We start from the raw sequence: 12,164 nt of genomic DNA, 5'->3' as shown, positions 1-12,164 counted from the left end.
GAGGGTGATGTCCTAATGAACCAAGTATGGTTTCTTTTACCATCCTACTCCAAAAGGAGAGAGAGAAATGAATTAAAATGTTGTTATGTCATGCTGGCTTAGAAAAAAAAATTAGGAAATTATTTGAAGAATTATTCACATATGCATTATTGAAGGGTAGCTAGTAACAGAGACAAAGGGCAGAGCAGAGAGTCCCAGCTACTGAACACTTCTGCATACCTTTCTGGAAGAATCAGTATGCCTAATTATGTAAGAAAAGTTACATGTTCAGATGTTTTCACAGTACTGATCAGTACTGAATAGTACTGATTCAATATGGAAGTATAACGCATCATGTTAAACTAAAAAAAAATTATAATTTTAGGTATCACACAGAATAAATGGAAAAGGGTTTGTGTTATCCAGATGAAACACATCTCCTTTGAGTACTGCAGTACCAAGAATTGGCTGGAGACGCTAGATCAGAAAAAGAACTAAGATATTAACTTTTTAATAAAAGTATTGACCTTTTCTCTCATTTCAGGAGCTGCTGAGAAAAGTTCCAAACATGGTGCAGAAGATAAAACACAGAATATTATTAGTGCTATGAAGGAAAGAATGAAGATTAGAGAGAAAAATAGGCCAGAAGTGTTTGAAGTAATCCAGGAAATGTTTAATATTTCCAAAGAAGATTTTGTACAATATACAAAAGCAGCAAAGCAGAGTGTTTTGGATGGAACCTCCAAATGGTCAGCAAAAATAACCATCACAGGTAAATTTTTTCTGAACTGTTTGCTGTAAGAGCTCTTTCTTTCCTAGTCCCCTGGTTTGGGAGTAAGATTTATGTAGTTAGAGCTGGAACTGTGTGTTCAGTTGCATACTTGGTGTATCTATAAATAGTTGAATTTATAGCGTGCTAGCTGGAAGAGTTTTAAGTTGCAACTGTTGGCAAAACTACTTTATATTCCACTGCTCTAGGAAGGAGGATGAGTAAACAGTCTTGTTGTGTCTCCTCTACCTCCTACCAATATCTCCTGTGCTCTAGTGCTGAGCTATTTGCTACCAATTACAAGAGTTAAAGTTCATAATTGCATTTATGGGTTTTAAGGACTGTAATGCTAAGAACACTGCAGCTTGCAATTCCAGACCCCATTGGTTTGAAACTTATGATTCATTCCTATTGCTTGACTTAAGGGTGTGTTACAGTTTAGTGATGCTGAGTCAGGGAAACCTACGCACCCAGAACATACTTAAGATTCCTTCCAATTATATTAGGATGGTTGCTTGTAAATATTTCCAGATCCTCTGACCTTTCAATTTTTTAATTAAAACCTCAGCAGAGAAAATCTAAATAAAAGCTCAGATGACTACACAGGTCAGTCTGACTTTATGTGATATTGTAATAGAGACAAATAGAGATTAAACAAAAAAAATCAAATAATTTAAAGGCAGTTATGTGAACTATTAAAGGGCTCTGGTTTGATTTTACATCTAAGTTGGCCTCAATTTTGTTTTAATGTAATGAAAAAAAATAAGCCCTCTTCTGATATTGAAAGTAAATTAAATATTTTCTCCTTCTCCAGGATTTTCATTATTCCTGCTAGGGGGGATAAGGAGATAAACTTTAGGAACTTATTTTTAGCTTTTACTAGGCAGTGAGTGAAACAAAAGCTATATTTTTAAAATAAATAATGCTGCATACTTGAGTAATATACACATTTTTCTCACTATTTAACAGCAGCTCTCATAAAAGGTATGTTTAAGCCAGTTGTTGGTGCCTGATGTTTCACACCTGTACATATGGTAATGTTCCCAATGTGTTTTACAAGATATTTTCTGTATATCGTCTGTAAGATCAAACACATGCACACTGTTAAGAAAAAATACAAGAGTGTCCTTTACTACTCTTTTCAATATGAAACAAGTGACTAGGATACCCTGAGCAGGTTGATGTCATTATTTTAGCAAGTTATGTGTTCAGACTCTCTATCTGCTGGGTAACATCACTTTACTAGTGTTGGTACAAAACCCACTTATATTGCTGAATGGCTTGGTTCTTCCCTTTTAGAAGTCAAACTCACGCTGCCTGAGTTCTGCAGAATTGTGACCTAATAAATGAATCATAGAATAATTTAGGAAGTAATGTTGGAAGAGGTTTCTGCAGCATATTCAAACCTTTTGCTAAAAGCAGGGATAACATCAAAGTTAGATTAGCTTACTCAGGGCTATGTCCAGACTAGATTTGAAACTCTCCCAGGATGGACATTCCTCATTCTGGGAAACCTGTTCTGCCTACTGGACAAGCTGTTTCAGTTTTTAACCACTCACATTGTAAAACTGTTTTCCTTATACCCAGCTGAGATTTCTCTTGCTGCAGCCTGCAGGGGTTACATCTCATTGTTTCCCTGTGTGCCTTTGAGAAGAGTCTGGCTTCACAGAATCCTAGAATAGTTTGGGTTGGAAGGGACCTTTAAAGGTCAACTAGTCCAACCCCCCTGCCACGAGCAGGGACATCCTCAACTAGATGGGCTCATCTGGGAGCTCATCGTCTCTATGATGTGATCTTTAGGTTGATCTCCTCTTAGCCTTCCTTTTTTCCAGGATAAGAAACCCTTAGCCTTTCCTTCTATGTCATGTGCCCCAATGTGCATAGTGTATTAGTACAGTGGCACATGTGTGTAATACGTAAATAAATGTATTTGGGTTGCATGCTCAAAAAATTTTAGTATGGTACTTTTAGATTCCGTAGCAAATTTTTTGTATATCAGGGAAGGGTCATTGAGAGATGGAATTGCCATTTCAGTTGCTGAAGTGTAAAGCTGGCATTCAGGAGGGGAAGGAGAATAGCATTTGTCACGTGGACCATGAGTGAAGTTGGTAGGTGTGTTTTTAGCTACGTGTGGCTCTGTAGTCCAAACTAAAGCCCGATCACATTTGCGGCAGTATGTAAACTGTACATGGAGCTGAAGAATAGCAGATATGCGCCAAAAAAATCTAGGGAAAATTTGAGATTGAGAGTCAGATGAATTAGGAAAAAGGGAGGCCATTGTGAAGGTTATGGGACAGTGCATGAAACTCCAAAGAACAGTTGCTGAATTTTGGCATTGTCACTAAGCACTGGGGACATGGAGCAGTATGTCAGAGAAAATATATCATTCATATTCTTACTTTTAGTTCTGCCTCTAAAGGACACTCAATGCTGCCTTGTATTCAGGCCAGTATAATTTTTAGCAATTCTGGAAGACATTTTCTAAGCTGGCACTTAATTCTTCTTCATAAATAGGAGATACTTCCTTGCCTTCTAAAAATTTCCCTCTAGATTTACAGTGAATGGGGAAAACAAAACATGTTAATTCATTCCTAAGAGTTAGTCTTCTCGGGAGTGAGATGTGTAAAAAAAAGTAACAGAAACTTAATTTTTTTCACTGAAGTTGGCAGATATGACTGAACCCACACTGGGAGCTGGTCTGCTGAGTAAGAAGGGGCCATTTTTATGTAATAATTTTTCTGAGCACACTGAGAGAGCTTTGTTATCCAAAGTAATTGACATTAGAGAATGTTAACCAGATTTTACCACTGAGATAGTTTAAACCATATGTGCAAAACAATAAAACCAAGCTCTGCTGGTGCTACAAGCCACGACAAGTGTTTTGGCTGCAGCTCTCTGGGTTTGGTAGGCTGCTATTTGACAGTTCTGCTTTCTCCTGAGATTTCCAGTTTTATGAATTATGATGAAAAATCAAATTGTGTGTATTTATATTTGCCACAAAACGCATATACATTAACTATACACCCACATTAACTGTCAGAAAGGCTGACAATACATAACAAGTTAATGGTAATTGATCTGAACTGTCACCCTGTGACAAAATAGAAAGTATTCTGAAAATCCTTATGGTTCATCTCTCACATGAGGAAAACAAATGTCGGAGTCATGACCATACCCCTCATGTTTAGTTTCGTAATCTGCAGTGCAGGTTTTATTTTGGAAATTTTAGTTTGTATCTTTGAAAAAAAAAAATTTTTACTTATTTACCTGTGGCGGGAAATGGAAATTTTAGGGAATTATTAGGCTCAAGCCAAGTTATACAACAACGTTATATTACTTGCCATGCTGATTAAACCAAAGTTTGAGAAGAGTATCAGAGTATCTGAATTATACATGGCAAGAAAACTATTTGTTTTGTGCTCTGTGGTGAATCTTTGAATTTATTACTCTAATAAACCATATTTGTAAATTTTATACAGTCCAGAAGGGCAGTTAGGCAAGCCTTGTCTATCTCCAGAGTAATAGACACTGGGATAATTCATCCAGAAAGCTTTGTTTCAGGAGCCCTCAGTCTGAGGGCTTTGTTTTCTGTTGCTGTTGTCACTGTCCCGTTTATTTCTCAATGAAGGCTGTGAGGGCTAAAGCACATTTCTCTCCTTTTGTTGCAGTTCTTTGTGCTCAGGGCTTACAGGCTAAGGACAAAACTGGCTCAAGTGACCCATATGTTACTGTGCAAGTTGGCAAAACCAAGCGGCGAACTAAGACTATTTTTGGAAACTTGAATCCAGTATGGGATGAAAAATTCTATTTGTAAGTATAGAAGATTCTGTTGTTTCTTGGTTTTTTAATTTACATTTAGGTAATATAATGCTACCAAGTGAAATAATTATTTTATTTTTAAATATTTGTTGTCTGTACTATGCATATTCATAGCATTAATGAATTAGCAAGTTCTGAATGGAGAGATCAGAGGTTTACTGGGACTTTATCATATAGTAGTCATACATCTTATAATGATGTCTTTTGGGGGATCTATTAGTGGTGTCTATTTATTCTAATTTTTTAGGGAACTTAAGTAACAGTTTTCAGACTTTAACCCTACATACCAAATGTTGGCATTATAAAAGCCTTCCTGTGTCTCAGATACAGACCATGCAAGTTAAACGTGTTTTGATTCAGCATTATGATTCTCCTAGGTGAAACTGGGGAATTTGATAGTAACTGGTATGCTTCAGGCCCTGGACTGTGCTGTTTGTAATGTCTGTCCTTTCCAAGACAGAGTGTTGTCCAGAAGTCTGATGGGGAGACTATGGTATGATCATCCTGTCTCCTTTCTTTGGCCTGTAGCAGTTTGGTGTAGCTCGTTGTCAGCATATCATGGAAGTTCAACCCTGACTGCAAACTAGATGTTTCAGTCTGTAATGCGTTGACTAAGGTTTGAATATGATTTCATGCCAGTTGTAGTTCTGGCAGTGATCCTAGAACTTCTTTCAGACAGGCATGTTACAGTACTGGAGATTCCAGTTTACAGGTACTGTACTTTTCCTTTCCTGAAAATATTGCCTTAGGATGCAACACATTCCTGACTGAGAATGTGACCAATCTGATAATATCCATTTTTCTCATTGTTATTGCTCTACATGTAGCAAAAGTATTTCAGCATTTCTTCTTTTCTCAACTTGATTATGTGCTGCAGTATGTGATGTGCATTTAACTACTATTGTTAAAGTGAACTAAGAATTCTGAAAGGCTAATACAAACCTTAGGTTTTCTCTGGAAAAAATTAAGTGAAAGACAACTGTTTGTTTAGGCAGATTTTTTAAACTGTTCAGAAAAGTTCCAGTCTACCCTGAAAATACCTAGTATTATCATAAGAAGTTAGCAGGTACTGTATGAAAGCTGTGTGAAAACGCTGGTAAAGTAAATTACGAAAAGAATAAATTATAATAATAAAAAAGGATGTACAGTTTCAGTGTTTGTTAAATACAACATTTTTATCTGCATTTTTACTGAGAATACATGCAAACTGTTGACACATAATAATAGTCTAATTTTTTGGTACTATGTTATAAAAGTCTAATATGCTTATGCCTAATAGTGCAATTCAAAACTGGATGTTAATTTGATATAACTTGATCAAGTCTTGTATCGGTGATGATAACAATGATGTGTCATTTTTATAAGTGACCCTGAATTTACAGAGCAGCAGCAGAACAGCTCAGGATCCTGCAGACTGCCCAGTCAAGATTCAGAATCTCTAGTTAGTCACTTTGTGCAACAGACAATTTAGACATAACCACTCACCACAATGTAAAATAATTGTCTTCAGGATATAACATTGTTTAGTTTCATCTTACATTCCATTCTTCCTATAAGGAAAACATCAGTTGTCGTTATTTCTGTCAAGATAAACCATGGAAACAATTTCTGTTAGGGTTCAGGCATTTGAAATAAAGCTCTGTTTTCTTCAAGAAGGTGCAGTGTCGTAACATGAGAGCTTAGCTTCTTATCACGTAGCACAACAGCTATTTTATCTTCCCTATTTTTTGATTAAAATCTGGTCCCTTGTTGTTGAGGAGGTTGTAATTTCACTACTGAGTTTGAAGGAATTATGGCCCAAGATGCTGCTTCTGTTTGTCTGGAAAAAAGTACTAGGTCATCCAACTGTGTTAAACAAGGTGTGTCCGATCCATTCACAGATTCAAAGGCCAGTACTACAAATGAATAGTTAATTCAGAGAAAGCACACATTCAAAAACTTGTTACAAACTTCCCCTATACCGATCATGTTTTCTTTTAAAGTTATTTTCATATATATAAGTCCAGTAACAGTTGAAGTGTCACATCTCATTGAATGACTGTGAGTAACCAAAGGTAGGAGATTAATTATTTTCTTTCATTTTATTGTCTGAGTTGCATAATGTCAAAAGTTGGACAAGCAATTCAGCAAATGTGGTATGATGTTTTAAATGTATTTTCTCAAAGATATGAGCAGGGTTACCATAAAATCCCTGGAAACTTGAAAATATTACTTTTTTTTTTTTTTCCACCTAGCACTAAGTATTGCTATCATCTGCTGCTCTACCAATAACATTAATAAAAAACCCCAAACTCTACTATAGCATAAATTTCCTGAGTAACTGCTTTGAACTGAATACATTTTCAATCATTTTTATGGCACTTGTACTTTCTAAAATAAAGTCATCTCCCTGACTTATTTAATGCATTGGATTTCCGTTGAACGTATATGAGAATTTCTAAAGTGTATTAAATAAATTATAAATGTTTAACCACAAGATTAAATCTAAAGTATATCAATATCACTATTTCATTGACTCAGGAAGTTTAAATTAGGCTCTACTAGTGATATTTGATAGTCCTATTTAAAATCAAATACTAATCACAATTATAACTCCTAAATGATAAATTGCATAAATAAAATATATCTCAAAATCTTACAATCATATATTTACTTGTAATACCAAAACATTCATTTCAATCTCCCCATCTGTTCCAAAACAAGGACTTGGGAGGTTGGCTCCCTACCGCGCGCTTGCTTTGTCACAGCAGACAGAGCTGGGACAGAGTTGTAGTTTGCAGAATCACACATAACCCCAATATGGTTGTACGGTAGGCAGAGAGTGAAAGTTTCCAACAAAATGTAATGTAACCCTCTGCTAAATGACCATGGGATACTGGCATAGATTTTAACATGGAAACCCATAAACCATAACTAAAGTAGAGTTTACATATAGCTGCTTGCATCTCAGTTAGAAACCGAGACTTTCAGAGGAAGAATGCATCTTTCCTTGAAATGTATAATTTTTGTGTACAAGATAGAGAAGTAAATAAGTGAGCAGATGCTACTTTAATGAATGTAATATAGGTGGTAAAGGGTTTTGATCCTTTCTATTGGCATTATTAGAAAGGAGATAACATAGCAGTTTTTATTTTTTCAGTAAAATACCAGTCATAGGAGAGTTTTTTCAATGCCAGAGGAAAGGAAGAGTCTTGCAGCTATCTGTCATCTTCCCTCTTCTGGCTGAGTGTGGCATCTGATATGGGAAAAGGGACTGCCTTTTTAATTTTTGGTTACAACGAAGAGATATTTTGGCTGCATAGTTTTCAGTTTCGTCCAAATTTTTAGATCTATACACTATAATAAAACTCTTCTCCACTCATTTTTTTTTCTTGACTTTTCAGCAGTTGATTGCTGAAATATGGAAATCTGCTTTTTTTTCTGGCAGCGTTGTCTAGCAAGCACACATGTCCAAATTGCCTTTCAGAGTTTGCAGGTATCATGTTTCCTCTGACCATTCATTTAACGCCTCAGATACAGTTGTATAATACAGAAGTCTTCCATACAACTGGGTTATTATTTTACATTACTTATTCTTTCTATTTTGGGTGTCACTAGGCCACCATATGGCTCTGATAAATAACTTCATTGGATATCTATTACTCCTTTCAGTGCATGAAAATAATTGATCAAATTGATTTAAATTAGATCAAATAGAAGGGGGTTTTTTAAACTACAGTTACCACCTGGCCAATATTATGGTCACCCCTAAACTGTTAGAATTTGTCTGATTTCTGACATTCTTGATGATTTCCTGGTGATATATGGAAAATATCAATGCAGACATAAAATCCAATAGAAGGAGGATTTACAATTGTTTCCAGAAAAAAACCTGTTTGTTCAAACAAACTAGAATGTTGCTGAGAACTCTTACTGCTATATGTTTTGTCAGATAATACTGGGAAAAAGTATCCTCTATCATCAAACAACATTCATGTAAATTAGAGACCATGATAGTTAAAGTCTCTGTATTGGTCAGAGAAGCTGTTCAACTGCTCTATATTTTGGATATTTAAGTCTGAAGTTTCTGATGAAGTGAGAATTTCTGGCAGCTATTTCAGGCATCCAGCTGTGGATGTTCTTGCCTTAGAATTACCTTAAAGAGCAGCACTTGCACAGTTTATTTCTACTGCCTTTTTTAAAAAAAAAAAAAAAAAAAAAGTGATTTGTGGATCCGTTTAAAGAAATACTATAAGAAGCTATGTATAGAAAATAAATATGACGAGGACCTTACCAAAGTCCTTTCCTGCTGTCATTTTATACATTCTTGATGAACTGAACTGACTTCTGAAAAGTATAATCTGCACTGTACCTGAAGATGGGTTAACTGTTTAAATGGTGTTCCACTTTCCAGTGATATCTAAACACAGTCTTGTGAGAATTGTTGAAACAGCTTAAGGATTGTTTAAGCAAGAGTATATAGCAGAGAATTATGTTACAAAAAAACACTTGGGTAATAGAAATCTGCACGTTAGTTTTCTCAATTTATCCATTCTAAAAATTCTTTAATAAGCAGACAAGTCTCTAAAAGATGTCCTACTAATTAAAGTAACTGTATCTCATAGCCTCACCCCAAAACAAGAGAGTGGAATACCTCTAAGAACCAATTCAAATAATAAATTGTTTGTTCGGCAATAATGTTTTTCAATTTCATGGTACAGCATGTTTGGTCCGAGTTTTTTTTTTCAAACTGCTGTCAATCCAGGTGAATTTTATAGAACTCTCTTTTTGTTATGACAGAGTAAACTAATGCAAGAAAAGGCATAATTAGTCTCATTCTACTTTATCAGAAAGCATGGCCCGTGACCACACTGTTAAAGAATTGGGACTGTCCAGACTAGAGAAGAAGCAAGTAGTGGAGTTAAGGATGTCTTTAGACACATCCTTTCTCCTGCAAAGAGGAAAGGAACAATCTGTTTTCCTGTTATAGTAGAAAAAGAACAAGAACAATCTACTGTTATAGTAGAACGAGAAGTAATAGGCACAAATTCTGTTCAGAGACGCTTAAATCAGACTGCAGAAAAGGTTTGACAACAGCGGGGCTAGTGAAGTAATGGAATAGATAGATTTCCTGAGAGACTATGGAGCTATTGGTATGTATAATGTTTTCTTTACATGCCTTAATGTAGTCAGGTATTTTTGTAACAGGCTAAACAGAAATAGAAGCTACCAGAGAAAGAAACTGAAAACAAAATACAGCAAAAAACAAAAGTTATGTACTTCAATTACAGTAGACCCCGGTGATTCTTCAGCAAGCGCTCTTACATAGGCAGGCTGGCAGTCTTCAGCTGAAGTAGCCTATTGACAACAAATGAAAAGATCTTCAGGTTTGACCATCAATAACTAGAGTGACTTCTCTGGAGCTTTGGCAAGTCATGTTGACTCTGGTTTTTATATTTCTGGAAAATTATGCGGGTTAATAGTGTTTGGATCTTAGAAATCCTCATTGGAGAGCAGAGAGAACGCTTGTAGAAGAAACTTATGCTTCTCTATTTTTTATAAGAACTCTTTGGAATAAAAATGCATGCTAAAGCTTCAGGAGAAAAAAAAAAGGCTGAATATATTCTGAAAAGGAGGAATGGGCACTGTGAGAGAGCAGTTTCTTTACTGCTTACTGATACTTATAGAGTGATTTAATCTGTCTGTGAATCATTATCACAATTGTAAAATTGGAGAAAGAATAATATAATGCTTCCCTTTTTTACGTTTCTTTGTTCTGTCACTTTTGAGGATTTTTTTTAGAAAGAGCCTGGTCATTATCTGTGGTGTTGAAAAGTTTCCTATTAGAGTAGAAGTTATTCAAAGCTTTGCTACCACTAGCTGTCTACTCTTGAACTACTTAGCTGAGTGCTCAAGGAATACAAGAGCAGTTCTAAATGGATTTGTCTATCTTATTATGTCAGAAGATATTTTTCTCCACTTCTTTGGACCTCTGATTAACAGTAGTTTATGTTTGATTTTTAGACTATTCATTTGTGAAATGATTGGTTAAAAGTTGATTTAGGAAAAAAAAAATGGTCAAACTACAAAATGGAAGTGAGCAGGCAAAGGTGTTGCAAAGGCTTGTCAGTCAAGTTCTGCATCTCAGACATAGCCTAATTTGTGTGCTGATTGCTTACAGAATTTCACCAAGATAGTGTATTTTACTGTGCTTATGTCTTTACTAAAATAGCACAGTATCAATTAGTTGTTATTTTAACACTGGGTGCAGATCTCTTGGATGAGGTGTACCATCAGATCATGCCAGTGCATCTACTATTAAATTGACATGGGACTGCTATAGTAAAGATAGTTTATTATTACATTTTTTATTACTCTAGCCATTAGAACAGGCAGGAATGTTGTGAGGAATATTTCATGTCTGTGCAGCATTCTGTAAATGCAGAAGTAATGTAGCTTCACCAGACTTTTGATAAATTATTAAAACTATCTCCTCTGTCTAGCATCTCTGAATATACTGCAGCTTTTCTAGCTTTCAGAAGCATCAGTGTCTTCATCCTCTATGTGCTAAAGAACAATTCACTTGTCACCTTTCTGTATCACACCTTATTGAACAGTTTTACTGAGCATATAAAGGGGAGTAGCTAGAAGAGGAACACTGAAAATAGCATTGCCTTGAGTTCCCTGGGCTGATTTTCCTGAACAGAGGAAGCAGAAGTCCCATCCAATGCTTTCTGCAAAGCCACAGAGCTTCTGAACAGATGTGACCAGTGACTAATGCAGAATGTGCATCTCATTATATACTGCTTTTTCTGAGGGGCTGGACAGGTAAGTAGAATCATGAAGAGGCAGCTCTGTAACTTTAATAGTAAATCTTCCTGCTTTCTCACTGGGCAGGCCAGTAGAAATACATGTTCATCCACCCTTCCATTCTTGCATCACAAATCTGTGCTGGTTTTGGGGTCTCGCACAGGAACATTGCAAACATTTAGGAGAGATAAAGGTTTAGACACAGAGATGAACATGGGAGTAAACCCATTGGTTGTGATAGGTTTCACCATGTTTTGCTGACCCAAGATTAAAGGAGAAAAACATGTGGGAGAGAAAAATGGGGATATCAGGGGAAAGTGCAGTCATTATGACCATCTGAATAAATATTCATTAATCAGCTAAGTGTACATCAGAGGGAAATTGGTGTTGTCTCGGGAAAATAAAAATATGGTGTTTGTACTGAAGTACTGTTTAATGATTTTTTTATATGCAGCATCTCCCTGAGAAGCAAAGCAGGAACAAGATTTCTACTAAAAGTACCGATACGGTGATGAGGGTCACATAAATGCCTCACCAGTGAGGGATCTCCCTATACCATTGTAGAAATCCCATGTTTAATATTTCTGTTGGGTGCACAGCTAAATGCAATTCAGGACTCTAGCCATGTTAAGCAATAATTCAGGGCTATATTTTAGGAAAATTAAATGGTTTCTGGGTTTAGCCTAGTTTCTTACGGCAAAGGTGTTTATTTGATCTGTGTCTTCCTATATTTTATGTCCTTGCCAATAACTTTTGGATTTTGTGATCAGTCCGAGAAATTTCACAGATTGCCTGATACTATGTCCGT

At 35.9% G+C, this 12,164-nt stretch overlaps 1 protein-coding gene across 1 annotated transcript in view; it reads left to right on the top strand.

Annotated features, from left to right (window-relative positions):
- Positions 1 to 12,164, top strand: part of LOC104467313 (protein unc-13 homolog C-like) — a gene marked incomplete at its 5' end in the record, with an annotated part of 137,902 nt that overhangs the window by 32,811 nt on the left and 92,927 nt on the right. Inside the window, 2 exons of the mRNA XM_010081047.1 lie at positions 524 to 751; positions 4,417 to 4,558. Coding sequence (XP_010079349.1) covers positions 524 to 751; positions 4,417 to 4,558 — 370 coding nt within the window. The remainder of the gene's footprint in view (positions 1 to 523; positions 752 to 4,416; positions 4,559 to 12,164) is intronic.

Source organism: Pterocles gutturalis, unplaced genomic scaffold (assembly GCF_000699245.1).
Source record: "Pterocles gutturalis isolate BGI_N339 unplaced genomic scaffold, ASM69924v1 scaffold2694, whole genome shotgun sequence".
In the NCBI taxonomy this organism is placed as follows: Eukaryota; Metazoa; Chordata; class Aves; order Pterocliformes; family Pteroclidae; genus Pterocles; species Pterocles gutturalis.
The sequence above is the reverse complement of the archived record's forward strand: the minus strand, read 5'-3'. Positions and strand labels throughout refer to the sequence as shown.